This window comes from Pomacea canaliculata, linkage group LG8, assembly GCF_003073045.1.
Source record: "Pomacea canaliculata isolate SZHN2017 linkage group LG8, ASM307304v1, whole genome shotgun sequence".
In the NCBI taxonomy this organism is placed as follows: domain Eukaryota; kingdom Metazoa; phylum Mollusca; class Gastropoda; order Architaenioglossa; family Ampullariidae; genus Pomacea; species Pomacea canaliculata.
This window is the reverse complement of record NC_037597.1, coordinates 13,720,566-13,735,746: the sequence shown is the minus strand read 5'-3', so window position 1 is coordinate 13,735,746 and position 15,181 is coordinate 13,720,566. Positions and strand designations below refer to the sequence as shown.

Below are 15,181 nucleotides of genomic sequence, written 5' to 3'. Positions count from 1 at the left end.
AGTTATGAGCACATAAACAGCAGCAGCAAACAGAAAGAATAAGGGGAAGAGCAAACACTTTTTTTGAGAGAGAGAGAGAGATATGAATGCAGCTAAGAAAAGGATCAGCAAAGTAAGCAGAATGCCAGTTTTTTAATCAAATAGATAAGAATGAAAGCAGTTGGTGAAATATGTTACATGCGATTTCGTGCAGTAAAAAACGTTGATTGCTGCACAGTGACGCTTGTGTTGCTTTGGGTTGTGCAGTACTTCAGCTGCACTTTCCCACCTGCGTGACTAGATAAAGTTTTCTTAGCTCCTCTGCAAGACTGTTGTATGAAGACCTACTAGCAAAAATGTTCATCTTTCGCTGCCTTGCTGTTGTCACCGCTTTGGCTGTACTAGTGGACATCGCATCTGGAGTAGGCAAGTGTGTTTTTATCATCTTCACTATATTGGCATGAATGATATTCCTGTGCAGTGGTACACCAATCTGAGGGGGAAAAGGGTAGGGGGGAGAGACCGTTGGGTTTCAAAACATATTGTGTGCTCGTGATGATCCTGGGACTAAAACAGGGGTAGTAACAAATGTAGCTGTTATATAATAGCGGTAGTAATAACAACAAAAGAAGGAAAAACAATATGGTAATACATTAACAGCCGTAGCACTATTATTTAATGTTGATGATATTGGTATATTGTTTTGGCAGTGGTGGTGGTAGTAGTATTTAAAGAAAGGAGAATGAGCCTGAGTTGAACTGCGTTTACACCATATTACATATGCATTTTTTCTTTCTTTGTTATAGAGCTTGGTGAGTTGAACTGAGATCGTTATTACATACCATTATACTTACGCCTCGTATAGGTAAGTGTAACTGCTGATACCTACCGTTGGTGATGTTGGCAAGTATCACATGACGTTCTTTTCTCCGTGATCATCTTGAATTATTTTCAGTTTTGCACGCTGAACATTTTAGAAAGAAAGTATGAGCTAGAGATGTCGTTTTAAAGAAATATGAGCTCTGGAATCATATTACCAAGTAGGCACTCATATGACAAAAACAGTATCACCAGGATGACATAAAGATGATAACAGAGACCTTACTCTTTAATTAATTAGAAATGTTCTGCTGTATGCAAATCAGATTACTTCTGCGGTGCATGTTTGTAGTCGGGGGCAGCTAGAATGTTCCAGAGAATCAGAGGATGAGATAACATCTGTGCTTGATGCGTGTAGTTCGCGTCTAATTTTCTCAGTAGAATGATCTGCTAAAAATAAAAATAGAATATCACGACAAAAGAAAGGAGATCCATAGAAAAAAATGGACTCAATCGAAGAAAATAAACGCTTTAATTGTGTGCAGGTCAAATATTTTATATAGACAATCGTTTTAACAAAAAAAAAAAAGAAAAAGAAAAAAGAAAAAAAAAAAGAAAAGTGCGAGAATAACAGCTGATTAAATTTGAGCAGTGAGATTGAGTATAGTTTGATTAATGTGGTTGAACTTTGACCTCCCTAGCGTGCATGCTTCCCTTCCACTACGGCGACATCCACTGCGACAAGTCCGTCAGCACGCGCTACTACTACGACGTGTTCAGCGACAGCTGCTACCCCTTCCCTTACAGGGGCTGCGGTGGCAACGGCAACAACTTCCAGAGCGAGGCTGCCTGTCTCTTGAGCTGCCAAAGGAGTTAGGCCCCGACACTTGCGTCCATCCACTTTTCCACGTTTGGCCTTCTACCGACTAAAACAATCACACAGAGGAACAATAGTAATTATGGGAAATCTAAAAATATAAAGTTTCTGATAAGGAAATGTTTCACACTGAGGATAAATGCATGTCAATTCGATGTCGATTGTTCATGAATTTGTCTCCGAGCTATCTGCTTTCTCTCGCTGATCATTGTAATAATAATTCAAAGAATAAAAAATATTGAAAACTTATTTCAGAAGAACTGATATGAAAGGTACGGGGTATGCAACTGAAGTTATATAGGTGACGTCAGCAGGTGTATACATGTTGCTGCTAGATATACCCTGACTAGTGATCCTACAGCATGCACTTTATTGTTTATTCTCTGCTTTGAGTTTGACTACAGTTTCAAGTTTCTTGTGCATATCTGCGTGCGTGCATGTGTGTCTGTCTTTTTTGTCTCAGTTTTCAAAAAAATATTCCTCGTGTTTTCCTTTTACTTGTTTCTTAGATTGTTACTGTTACTGCCATGGTAGTGACGGATACCTGTTTGAGTGAGTGGGGGCCTGTCTTGTCCTTTATATCGGTTGTTACTGTTTCCTATGACCTCAGTTCCCTCACCCCGCGTCACGTCACAGCCGTTATTTATTGTCCGTAGGATGACTAGCATCCTGTTAACCTCTACCCTTCCTATAATTTTATTCCTTTCTTTTGACATAAAAAAGCCTTCGGCGACTGTCACTTGTCAACCGCTTTGGTCAAGAATCTATGACCTCGGGCCCTGACCCCAATCACCCTTAGTTGATCCCGTCCACATACCTCTTTCCCCTCCCCGCTTAAAATTTTTTTCTTTGATTGCCCTGACTTTGGGCAGCAATAAAAGCTGTGAAAGAACATAAGTTTTGTCATACGACATACATAAGCTGATCATCGGTGGTTCTCCCGCGGTCCTTGTCGAGGGAAAGATTTCGCTTTCGAAGCCAAAGCCACGAGTCAACTCTTCGCTTGTATCCTGCTGCAGAATGCTTCCACTTTTGTTTGTCTTGGTCTGCTACTCAACATACTTAGGTGAGTCTGTGTAAGAGAGAGAGAGGGAGAGAGAGAGGGAGAGAGAGAGAGATTTACATCCAAAGATATGTGAAAAACTAAGAATAAATTTTCCGTCTAAATGTTTCCTTTATCTCTTTTCATGTTGCCGAAAGAAAGAAATTACACATCTATTTTCACTATGAAAATCTTTACATAAGAGTTGACTGACTGCAGACAATAACCAGAATGATAAAACCATCTCTCCAGTCCCTATTTCTACATTTAGAAGAAGAGTGCCAACTCACATTTTCATTGTGTGTTTTGTAGAAGGGCGGTGTGTATATTGAACTTGTTGTTTTCAATCATAGTTCAAAGCTCTGTGGGAAATGTAGCGAGCGAATATGCACCGGCACCGGCTCGTGGACACAGGTGAGTGTGTGGACATAACTCGGTCATATCTGACTTCCTTTATCAAACGCAACAAAGAAACACTTCTTTTTTTTCTATTTCCACGTAGAGTGTTGACAGACAAAAAGATGGATTAAAAGAGAATGTTCAGACCGCGCTTCGCAGGCACAGGAAAGTTAAACTTTCACACAGAAAAAGACAAAGACTTTGCTAGTGGGCTTTTCAGAAGTTTTTTACTTAGCCCAAGTAAAGTTTGAAACATCGCATTCGAATTTATTTGCTGTTTCCAGAATAATTTCTTTATGATTTTCCTAACAAAATGTTCAATGACCAAATGACACTCAGAAAAGTGACATCTTTGAGAACTGGATGGTACATTTGCACGGGGAATGCTCGACAGGTAAAGCATATTGGAATATATTCTCTCTCCCCTTTCGACATTTATATATAAAATTAGTATCACCTCCTTGCCGACACGGAAAAGAAAATCCAGGCATTCGAGAATTGTGTGAGGAGGCTGTCTCAGGTCTCCTACAGAGAACACAAAAATCATTGTCTTTGTACACGGCACGGAATTGCCACACTCTTAGGGCACCAAGAGGCAAGAACTTCTACTTGCAACAGTCAAGTATCGTAAGCTGATCTGGTTCCCCAGTTTGACCCTTTGTTGAGACTGTCCTTCAAAGTAACTTGAAAGGTGATCGATGCCGCGGTGACCAGACGAAGAACATGCTTACGAACACGAAGGAGTGGACTGGTCGTCCTATGCAGGACTGCTCCCTACCTCCCAAGACCAAGTGGTGGACCTTGTCAGTGCTGCGTTTATGTTCTTCCCCCAACGACCTGTACCAAACACGGGATGAATGAATGAGATTCAAACCTCCTCATTATCATTATGACAAGGATCGACCTACTTCGTCATTCAGTTGTTTAATACATAAATAAAAAACTTACCTTCAAAGGTCCTCAGGTCGACATAGTCCTCGCTGTGGCGAGAAATAAAGAACTACAATTTACACTCAAGCGATTCAAGGAAATGCTTAAAATCCTTCTGTCAGTTGTCCCACACACTTTAACCTACACACTTTTCTAGTTAGCACTTCGTGAGTACAGTTGAGGTGAAAGGTTGGGGACGTTAACATGTTTTGAAACTTTTTTCCCCCTGCTACAGGTTTCCTTCTAGTGGCCAATATTTCACTGTTACCAGCTACCAAAACTGCGTAAGTCTGAGTCATCTAGTATTTTTGTTACTAAAATACTTTCGTTCGTTTCTTTGTGTAAATATATATATGCGTGCGTATGTTCATGTTACTTAGTACCTACATATGTATGTGCATAGATGAAATATATATATTAATACATGTTCAAGACATGAGATAATTTGTGTAATGATCTACAAGTGACTCGAGTTATCTCTCTAAATATATATCTGGCAGTTAGATCTTTCTCTTTAAATATTTTCAGCGGTGCCTGCCATATGAAACATGTTTGCCTGTTAATGGAGGCAAGGGGTACATGTGCACTGCCATTAACAGCAGATTAACCAGGATTAGTCCACCCCGCCATCATAGTTACCACCCTGTCAACGGCCATAGGTTTTCTGGAAACCACTATGGCCTCAGGCATCCTCATTATGGTAAGACATGATCTCAGTAGTTACTTCCATCAACAGCTCAGCAGCAGTTAGCACATGGCTCTCAATAGCCCATCAGCAGTTAGCCAACACCAGTAGCACAGCAGCTGTTAGTGTTGACCCTCTATAGCCCATAAGCTTTAAGCACAGCAACCTCATAGCCCAGCTGCTGTTAACACATGACCCTGGTTAGACCAACAACTGTTAGCACATGACATTGGGTATCCCAGCAGCTGTGGCTGTTTTCCTCATTTGCCTCAGTAATACACATGTAAAAAGATTAAAATACAGTCATTCAATCCCCATTTTAATTTGGATAAATTTCACGCAGAAGAGGAAACTGAAAATTTTTCCTTCAGGATTTCTCTGAGTGAAATGTACTATTATTTGAAACTGATACAATTTGTTTCTAATTAGCTTAGTTAGCTAATTCCTTGCTCCTTTGAGGAGCATAGGGCCCTAGTAGACTATACCATTTCCCCAAATTCTGGTCAATACCCTCCTTTGATTCATGCCTATAGATATCACTATGTAGAGAAAGAGGTCAACAACACATATGTCAGGATAGTGCATGTTTTTATTGAGAAGGGCTTCAGCAAATGGAAGAGCTATGAATCATGATGTTTCTAGGCATGTATATCAAGAATCAAAGAGGGCATTGGCCCATATTTGGGGAAATAGTTTGCCCTACTGAGCTTTACCCAATCATTAAGAAAAAAAAATGTGCATCATACTAGTCGCTTAACACCTTCTAATAACATACCCACAGTTTTTATCACCATTATCACAGTTATTATCATCATTTTTGTTTTGTTTTAGGATGAGGTGATGATCAGCAGCTTTGGCAGATTATGCCTTTGATGCCAGGAACACAAGTCATACACTGTACCCACAGTGTCATCAGTTCCATGCACGGCCACATTCTGTGTTTGCTGTTGTAGTACCAAAGTCATTAAAATTGTACTAGCAAATACTAATGAGTTTAAAGAGAACTATATAGGGAGTAAAATTTTAGGAGGAAAACAAAATCACATATTTCAGTTCACTGGCTTCTATCAGAAAGACAGTTTCGCTATCAGTTGTGGGCCTTTTGCTGAGAGAAAATGTATTATCAATAAAGCTTGTTGCCAAAGTAATAACATAGCCTTCAGAATTTAAATGTTTAATTATTATGGTTATGTGTGTACATCTCTCTATCCACACACGAGTGAATTCACACACATATGCTTCTTGAGATTTACACATATATAAAAATATGTAATGCATTATACCATGAAAACATGATTTATTAATAAGATAGTGGGAACTGAAGCTGACAGTGGGTAGTGGGCACTGACGCCCAAACTAAAAGGCTTGCCGGTTCACTAACTATGTGGCGCAGCAAACACGTTAGGCATACAGGGCCAGCACAGTCCCCAGGGCAGACAACCGCTCCAGGCCCCTTGTAATTGTAATCAATTATTTTCCCAATATATAATAATATGCTTACAATTCGATTGTCAATGTCTACATTTCATTGAGTAACACACTGGTGCCCGACCTTTTCTCACTCAAGGGCCGCACTGGGCATGCTATAAAATCATGTGGGCTGGATCATGGTGATTTTGCCAGAATCATGTTAAAAATGAAATTATGTTGTGTCTGGTTAAAATTAGCGAGCTGGATGAGGCACCTTCGCGCCCATAGGTTGGGAACCCTTCATAATGTAGACTGCAACCATCAGGACAAGTGCACTAGGACCTACATCACTACTTGAGAATTTACTTGTTTATAAGTGAGTGGTTATTAAATGAGGAAAAATTACAGTAAAGGATCAAAGTTGTAGTATCCCGCTCCACAGAAAAAAGTCCCCAGAGTGAGGAATGTTACGTCAACCTTTCTTTAAAAGAAAAGAAAAAAAAATCCAGAAGTTAAATAGTAGGAATCAGTCGATATTTTTTAAACGTTGCTGAGGAATCTTGTAAATACACACTGACCATGTGAACAGAAGAATTAAAGAATTACTCCTAGCCCCTGTTCAAACGAGATCATTGGTCTAAGGGGGCGAACCCCGATAACTGTCAGTGAAGAAAAAATAAGGCTCACATTCTCAGACGATTTTTACTGTTGTAAATGTTTTACCTAATACGTAAGTTACTTCATATGATCTCGCAGTTAATCTACAAATAAATCGTTTAAAGTTATTCTATCCTACTTTAGTAGAGCAGATATTAAGTCGTTTTTGTTCTTGTTTACCACAGTTTCTTTCGGTCGTTAGTTTTTTTGTCTCAAGTTTGTAATGCGCGGAAATTCTGCTTACCGGAACATAACTAGTGCGCATGCGCTGAAGATATGGAAGTAACACCGCCATACTTGTTAAGGGAAATAGGGATGTGTCTGCTAAGGTATATGATGATGATGGACGATGGAAAATAGATAGCACAGCAACAAATAGCTAGATGTCGGCGGCACTGTCCATGTTTAGAAAGACTGCCGGTCATGGCGATGTAAGAAAATCGGCTCAGAAGGTTGCAGATACAAAAAAAGACTCGATTACTCGACTGAAACATCTACGTTCAGTGCTCGGTATGTAGCAGAAGTCAGAACTATCACGACTAAGAACTTAACCATAAACCGACGCACAAAAAAGCAAATACCCGATGTATCCACAAACAATGAGCATGATCGCGTTTGCTTTTCTGTACATTTTGTTATGTCATTGTTTTTTGTTGTAGCTCTAGACAGCCGTAAACTTCTTGATTCCAGGAAATTTCAGCAATGCATTGACAACAGCTACATTAGCAAGTTATGCAAAATGATTTCATTAAACAGATTACGTACATTATTCAGCATCAGATGTCAGTGTTAATTTACTTTTTATGGATTAATTTATGGACTTCTCATCTATCCGTTTTTCAAGACAATTATGACACACAAGAGGCAAAGAAGTTCTTTCAGGACAATTACTCCCACATATACTACATCTTCTATGACAACTTTGGATCAGTTGAAGCCGACTTGAAGCAAAGAGGTATGACGCTTTTTAAAGTTTTGGAACATCAGCACAAGAAAACATAAATCCAAAGCAGTAGTAATCAAAGGGTATGATTCAGGAATTAGAAACAAACAGTTAATAAATCTCATATAATTCTGCAGATGATACTGGTTAATCCAGTTTTTTAGAATCTAGGTAGCAACCAATCAAGTTTGAATATAGGATATTTCATGATTGCATGCTTTGGAGTTTATCTAAAAATACACAACATGAATCTGGGCTGCACTTTATTGATATAATATTTTAACAGTTATAGATAAGTACATCATTTAACACACTCTAAAAGCATGCAAGTTTTGAGCTAGCAATTAATATTACAGTGGCTTTTATGAGAAAGGACATTTTGTTTAGTGTCATGAAGTATGTAATATTTTTTTTAAATATTTTTAATTGTGATAAGCAGTATTATTTATTTTTATTCACTTGATGAAGATAGCATATCATTGTTAGACGGAACTATTACACTACAGGGTTTTATGTCAAGATGTGTACAGGAAACCAGCATAATGATTTTTAAGCCACAATTATATGTTGTTTCTTGCATTGTCAGCTTTCAATGTAATTTTTTTTTTTTGTAAACAGCAAACAAAACTCACCGGGAAGAGCTTGAGGGAATTCTTCACATATTCGAGGTAATGAAAAATTATCTCTTTAGATAGACATTTAAGATACATCCACTTGCACACTACGTCTCGTACAATATTCATCAGGACTCCAAGCATCAGAGCGTGCTAGCATTTTTCTCATTGCTTTTGCTTCTGCTTTATTCACATCTTCTGTTGCTATGCTGGAAAATTAAATGATTATTAGTTTATTTTATAAATTTTATTTAACAGTTTTATAGGTTAATATTTTTTCTTCTTCCAGAGAATCCTGTTCCTTCTTCCAGAATTAGTCCATAAGCGATGGATGTTTCACAGTATTGGTAAATAAAACAGTTGTAATGTTGCTTTTAAGCCTTCTTTAATAATAAGTTAAATTGTAATTGTTATGACAATATGATGTTGCAAAATCTATGATGGACCAATCAAGACCATTGTTGTCAGCATTCAATTTCTAATTAAGTTTACTTTAAGAAATTTTAATTTAAGTTGCTGTTTATTCCAGCATTCTTCCAGCAAAACTTATCTTTATTTTCCTTGTTTATTTTAGGTCGAATTTTGAAGAAATTACTGCATCCTGGAAACAGCTTACAGGTAAGTATTTAAAACTGCCATTAACTATACCAAACATTTCTGGAACAGCTTATTATATTTTAAAGGGCTTATTACCCAATAGGCTAGTACTTGGAACATTGTAAAAGTTACTCGCACAACCTTTTTTCTAAATTAGATATTCTAGTACATATGTCTCGTGTGTATTGTCTACTTAAAGACTAGATCCTGATCTAAAGTTGTCTTAAAAACCTACCTGATTGGTGCAAGTTATAAAAATATTCTGGTAAGTAAAGCTAATATAAATATGTTCTGTAAATTTTGGCACTTAAAAAACAGTGGTTTTTATGTTATCCAATTTCAAAGTTGATGATTTGCACCTGTTGTCAGCAAGTCCTGTAAAATCTTGCTCCTCCACGTGAATAACGTGGGACTGATTGTGGATTCTGTATAGTAGGAACAGACCCTGGAAGAAGACACTTTTGTCATTCCTAAAAATCCTTTTGCTTATTCATTGTATGCATCTCTGAGTAACATTCAGAAGAAAAGCGGTTTTCATATATGACAGAGTACTGTGTAGGCGCAGTGAAAGCTATTGTTCTCTCAATGATGAATCCTTGAATCCTTTGGTGTCATATACACACTTAATCTATCACTATGTTTTCCTGCGCATTAAACAACAACACATATGTGCACTTGGGCTTTCGAGATTTGATATTTTCTGGGCAACTGATATCATCCATGATGTGGTCAGCCTTGATTTCACCAGTACTGAAGTCACACACAGCTTCGAGCCAAAATGGAAATTTAAATAGGCAAAGGAATCTTTTTCCTGTAATTTCTCAAGATTTATGTTTCTCCTTGCAATTTCTTGTTCAAGACATTAATAAATGATATGAAAGGAGTCCATTGAGCATGATACATGTCACCAGTCAGGTAGGTTTTTAAAGTTACGGATGTCATTATTTCATAAAAGATTAATATTTTTTTAACAAAGTTATTTTTAACCATTCTTTAACCCACATAAAAGGGAATTTCTTACAGTTTTACCTAAAAAAAATTGATATGAATGCCTTTTCTGTTTGAGAATATGCAAAGAAAATAGTATAATGATAAGACATGATATTTCAAATAATTTTTACCCTAATAGCTTCGTCGACAAGGTGTTCGCCTGTTCCTTGTCTGGTATCAAATACTACAAGAGAATGCATCAGATGAATGCCACCAGATTTTTGAGCATCTTGTGCCTGGGTTAGGAGATGGTGATCTACATGATCTTTTCAACTCCAGAGCTGTATGCACTCCAGACAGTAAGCTTTTTTTTTTTATAAATTTTGCATTTGACAAATGACAGACATTTTTCTCATTCTTTTCTTCTTATTACCATATACTATGTCTAAACATGGTGTTAAAGATTTTCCAGAACTTAGGTAGATGCTTTAATGTTCCAGTGTTCGGATAAAATAAGTTTAAGCAGAGTCAAACAACATGCACCATTAGGGAATCAGACTTGAAGTAAGACTAGCTTTTACTGTCACCCTAATCAAACTGTTTCGTCTGACTTCAAGTTAGATGGATCTCCAAGCATAAATAACCTGAAATGTGATTGATTATTTGACTAATAATTTGAAATATCAAAAGTTAGGGGAAATCAATAAAACTGTTTTATGGATGAAATATATTAAACTCGCCTTATAATATATCTTGACTATTTTAAATTTTATAAATATATTTTCTTGCAAACTTGGCTCACAGAATTGCTGACAACAGCCAGTCAGAAATGGCAACAAGCCTACCAGTTTACTTTTGCTGGGCTACAAGACAGTACAAATAACACACATATTAAACTTGCTTATGGTCTGTTAATACATGGATATCATTCTTCTCAAATTCTGTCATTACTCCCTGCAAAACAAGACTTTGTAAAATTTTCTATCTAAATAATATGTAAGCAACTACAATAGTTTGCTCATATGTCTATAGCTCTGCTGTCCACCTCAAAAATGAGATGGTGAATAGCAAACTAAAGAGCCTTTGGGCTGTACTGAGGTTCAGAATGCTAGCACACTCACCAAAACAAGTTTTTTTGATTTGGAACTTATACATTTGTCTTCGCATTTTTTTTTTTATCTGAATAGTTTACAGGTTGTTATAGGTCGTGCTAACCACATTGCCTACTATTTTTGCGATGTGTTCATCCTTGTTATCATATGTTATGTAGTATATTATATTTTCATCTATATGGCTATTTAGATGTTTATAGATTTAACCTCATAAAACATATATTAGAGGTCAGCAACAGTTAAATGTTACAAGATCATTTAGAGGAAGGCCTTCATCTGTGTTAAAATCGTGTAAGGTGAAGCATCAAAACAGTTATGGTATGATTTTTATAGCATTGTGCATAGACTCAGCAGAGATTTGATTGGCAACATAAGTCTGTGCAAACTGTTGTCATTTGAATTTTGTTTATTGGTCCATGTGTATACTAAAAGGCATCGTGAAATATTTCTTTCTTTTTTTTTTTCCTCCCTGGTTTAGTTGAACAGCAACTTTCAATAAACAGACCCGCAAGTGAGTGCTTGTAATTATGCATGTCTTTTAATTCTAGATCCCTGTCTCTTGCTCAGACCCCATTTTTGATTTGTTGTTTAGTTTTCATTCACTTTTCCTTGTTGCATTCTTTGTTCACAATTGGACAATTGTGTTTGCACGCAAAGTTGTTAAGAATATTTATTAGCTGTAAGTTGATATGTCTGCACTATGTTTACATGTTACTTATATGTACGAGCATTGATCTGTTCTACTCATCAGTGCTAAACCAGAAGCATCGTTGTGTAGATTTTATTTACTACTTATCTGTCTCTGGTCATTTCAGTTAGACTGATCTTTACACATATCTGTTGGCTCATGTTTTGCCTTTGTACAAAACAACCACAAAAAAAATCTGAGGCTTGTGGACTTCTGCTCTATTGTGGAACAGTTTTATATTTCTCAGTTTTAAAAAATTCCTGGATTTTGTTGTGAATTTCTAAATCTTTATCAAGAAGAGTAAATGAGCTGAAATCATTGAGAGCTGCTACTTTCACAGATTTTGTGTTTTTTGCAGCAGTTCCAGTAGTTATCCCTATCATATTTTCCAATAAAATATCTTGAAATCTGTATTTCATCCTGGCTATCAACTTCAGCTGTACTATATTCTAGTCAATATTTTCTTGTGCAATAATGTACAGTCTAATTTGTTCATCTATGTGTTCATCTCTCTTGTAGATTTCTTCCCAAGTTCTGTTTCTTGTAACAGATCTCTAACTGGCATAGATAGTATACAGATGTGGAGTGTCATTGAGTGTGTACCGAAACATTCTTTGTTGGATGCTATATTTCTAAAACTCTTGCCAGATGGTATTTTTTGAAGTTATGTTGTTATAGTTGGGATTTCTTCAGTCTAGCTGTAATTTTTGTAATGTAACTTTGTAAGCTCACATTTTTCATCACCAGCCTTAAAGTTGAAGGGATAATCTGCTGATGTAGTGGTTAAATGCTTGACCTGAAAACAAGAGAGGGTTTTGAGTTCAGTCTTGTTTGAGGCCACATATTTTTTCTCTGGAATGGCTCACCATTATAAAGCCTCAATTTTGACAGCAATCATGTGGAGTTTGAGCAAGCTAGGAAAAAGAAAAGTTTTGTTAAGTTTTTAACTGCAATCAGATCTTCCTAATATCTCCTCTTGATGTGTTCCATTGTGATCACAGAGCCATACTTCATGTGCTCTTTTCAGTGAAGGAGAAGAATTCTTTGACTAGATTTTTATTGGCTTCTAGCTTTGAGCAGAAGATTTCATTAGTTGCTGGAATATTTTAATGCATGTTCACAGTTGTGGGCAGATATTCTAATAAACCGAAGCACTGTGTAACTACAACAGCTCTGTATCAAGTCTTTTGTAGTTGTTTTTAGTTGGCCACGATTGCAGTTGATTTTCTTGAATACTATGACCTTCATGTAAAACCAGCAAGTACCACAGTTGTGATGAAGATATGTTTGCCCATGGTCATTACATGGCAGAAGATGCTGTTAATGTAACTGGAAGGTTTTCCTGAACAAAGTGACTCCATATTAGATTACATATCATTATTTAAAATGGCTGTTACTTTTTTTTTTAATTTTGCTTGTAAATTTAGTGTAAAAGTTAAATGGATTTGGTTAATGCTCTGATGATTGACAGGTATGTTATTTTTGATATTCCTTTGTAATCACTTTGTGCATTGTGAATGTTCTTTTATTTTTGTACATTCAGAAGCTGAGGAAGTGAAGATTACCCCTACTTTTAGAAATGTGTACTAGCCACAGTTTCTTCCTACCTCTAACTTGTGATTGCAGTGTTTCATGTAGATATAAAGTTTATGTCAAGCACTTGAACTGTTGCCCTGTTTATAACCTAGCTTTTGTTCCTTACATTTTTTAGCTTTTGACGTCCAGAACCCATATAGAATATAAACAATGTTTAAAGAAGCCTAAGAAGGATTAAAACTTAATATAGCTGTAATGCATAACAACTTTAACCGGTATATAATGTTTTTAGCTTCTGAGGATAATCATTAGCTTATTCTTATATGATACATAGTTCATAGTCACACCCAGTTAAAAAAAAACGTTTTTGCGTATTTTTTTTACTTTATATTTTGGGGAGGGGTACAAGAACACCATGAGAGCTATGTTAATTACTTGGGGAATTGATGATTCGTCTTAAAAATGCAGTGTGCACATAAACATTTGGCAACAAAAGAAATGAGAAAATATAAATTTTTCATTTTGCAGTTGTCTTACCTCTTGAAAATATTGAACTAATGGGTGGGAGTATTATGCTCATATTGTTGCAGGCATAAGTGGCATGATTGCAGCTGGGGAAATCACACCTATTCTGCCTAGTACATCAGAAAAACCACCAGAGAATACCACAAAGTATTTTCTAGATCATTTACTCAACTACATGGTGTCAGAGGTGAGGATTTTCCTGAGAGAAACATTTTATTTTTAAATTTTGCTTAAATGTGGTCATTCAGAACACAAATGTTAAAGAAATCTATAACATGCTTTGAATTATTTATAAGGAAAAACAACCCACCATTGCTTCCTCTTTTCTGTTATTTCCCCCTGCCAATTTGTTTGTACTTCCATCCTTTGTTTTTGTGTGTTCAAATTTTTTCATTTTGTTTTTCTGTTTCTTTAAAACTTTAAAGGACAAAGTTTTGACTCTAATCGTATTACTTTATTATGTTTAATCATTTTTTGTGATGCCATTTATCCAGTTCCTTACGTTCTTGTGCGGTCAAAAAATAGACCTTTATTTGGCAAGGATTTTAATAATTACTATCTTCATAAAAAAGCGTGACTTCCAAAGCATTAGATCAGAATAATATATTGTCTATAGTTATTCTAGGTACTGGCACACAAGCCTTCCTGGTGGAAAGTGGGCAATCACACACTAAAAAAAAACGCTTGTTTTCAAGTCAAAATATTTTATGGACTATCAGGAACAGAAATATAAATTTTAAATCACACTAAAGAAAAATTTTTCATCTGTTGAACAGAATACGTATTTGTTTTGTGTGGCTGAAAGAGTCTTGTATTTTGTGAGGATAAATGATACCCATGTAATATTATATATAAATATTTTCTTATGTAAACTATTTTTTTATCTTCTCCCACATTCTGTTCACCAGAGAGACAACAAAATAGTCATCCTCTGAATATAAAAAAACTTAAAGGTTCCGAATCAGAATTGGAGGTTTTTGACTAGATCTAAAATCAGAATCAAAAAGCCGGTCACAATCATTTTAAACAATGGGGCCCTTTGTGCTCTGGTGAATAATACATATGCTTGGCCTTCAAAGCCTGATAAGGACAAAGTAGAAAATATATTTATTTGCATGGGACTTCACTCTCAAGTATCCAACAATGGTCATATATGAGGAAAGAACCTTTAAAAATAGTGAAGTTTCATAAATATTATATGCAGTTTAAAGTTTTTTATGTAAAATTAATTAACAATGTTAATAGTTTTGTGTGCCAGTTCCTAGTTATTCTATATTTCTGGTGGCCTTGTCTTTCAGGTGATCAAGATAGAGTGGATGAACAAAGAAATGAGGGAGATTAGCTTTACATTTCTTTTCAACAAATTTAAATCCAAATACCTTACATGGCTACTACCAGAGTTCCATGCGAGAGATATTTATGAACCAGTATTAGGTAG

At 36.1% G+C, this 15,181-nt stretch overlaps 3 protein-coding genes across 11 annotated transcripts in view; all 3 read left to right on the top strand.

Moving 5' to 3' along the window:
* Positions 1-227: 227 nt before the first annotated feature.
* Positions 228-1,924, top strand: LOC112570631 (PI-actitoxin-Afv2a-like). The gene is made up of 3 exons (XM_025249168.1): positions 228-405; positions 786-791; positions 1,500-1,924. The coding sequence occupies exons 1-3, from the start codon at positions 336-338 to the stop codon at positions 1,673-1,675; spliced, it is 252 nt and encodes an 83-aa protein (XP_025104953.1). The 5' UTR covers positions 228-335; the 3' UTR covers positions 1,676-1,924.
* Positions 1,925-2,548: 624 nt separating this feature from the next.
* Positions 2,549-5,879, top strand: LOC112570677. Its single transcript, XM_025249235.1, has 5 exons — positions 2,549-2,741; positions 3,071-3,131; positions 4,282-4,330; positions 4,575-4,746; positions 5,563-5,879. The coding sequence occupies exons 1-5, from the start codon at positions 2,696-2,698 to the stop codon at positions 5,565-5,567; spliced, it is 333 nt and encodes a 110-aa protein (XP_025105020.1). The 5' UTR covers positions 2,549-2,695; the 3' UTR covers positions 5,568-5,879.
* Positions 5,880-7,059: 1,180 nt separating this feature from the next.
* LOC112569841 (ral GTPase-activating protein subunit alpha-1-like) overlaps positions 7,060-15,181 on the top strand; it is a 58,293-nt gene continuing 50,171 nt past the window's right edge. For 8 of the 9 annotated variants that reach the window (XM_025247865.1, XM_025247858.1, XM_025247864.1 and 5 more), the window contains exons 1-9: positions 7,060-7,308; positions 7,643-7,753; positions 8,360-8,409; positions 8,645-8,702; positions 8,930-8,973; positions 10,082-10,241; positions 11,473-11,505; positions 13,809-13,930; positions 15,042-15,177. In XM_025247865.1, coding sequence (XP_025103650.1) covers positions 7,182-7,308; positions 7,643-7,753; positions 8,360-8,409; positions 8,645-8,702; positions 8,930-8,973; positions 10,082-10,241; positions 11,473-11,505; positions 13,809-13,930; positions 15,042-15,177 — 841 coding nt within the window. In that variant the 5' untranslated portion in view covers positions 7,060-7,181. The remainder of the gene's footprint in view (positions 7,309-7,642; positions 7,754-8,359; positions 8,410-8,644; positions 8,703-8,929; positions 8,974-10,081; positions 10,242-11,472; positions 11,506-13,808; positions 13,931-15,041; positions 15,178-15,181) is intronic. The other variant, XM_025247861.1, reaches the window with a different exon arrangement.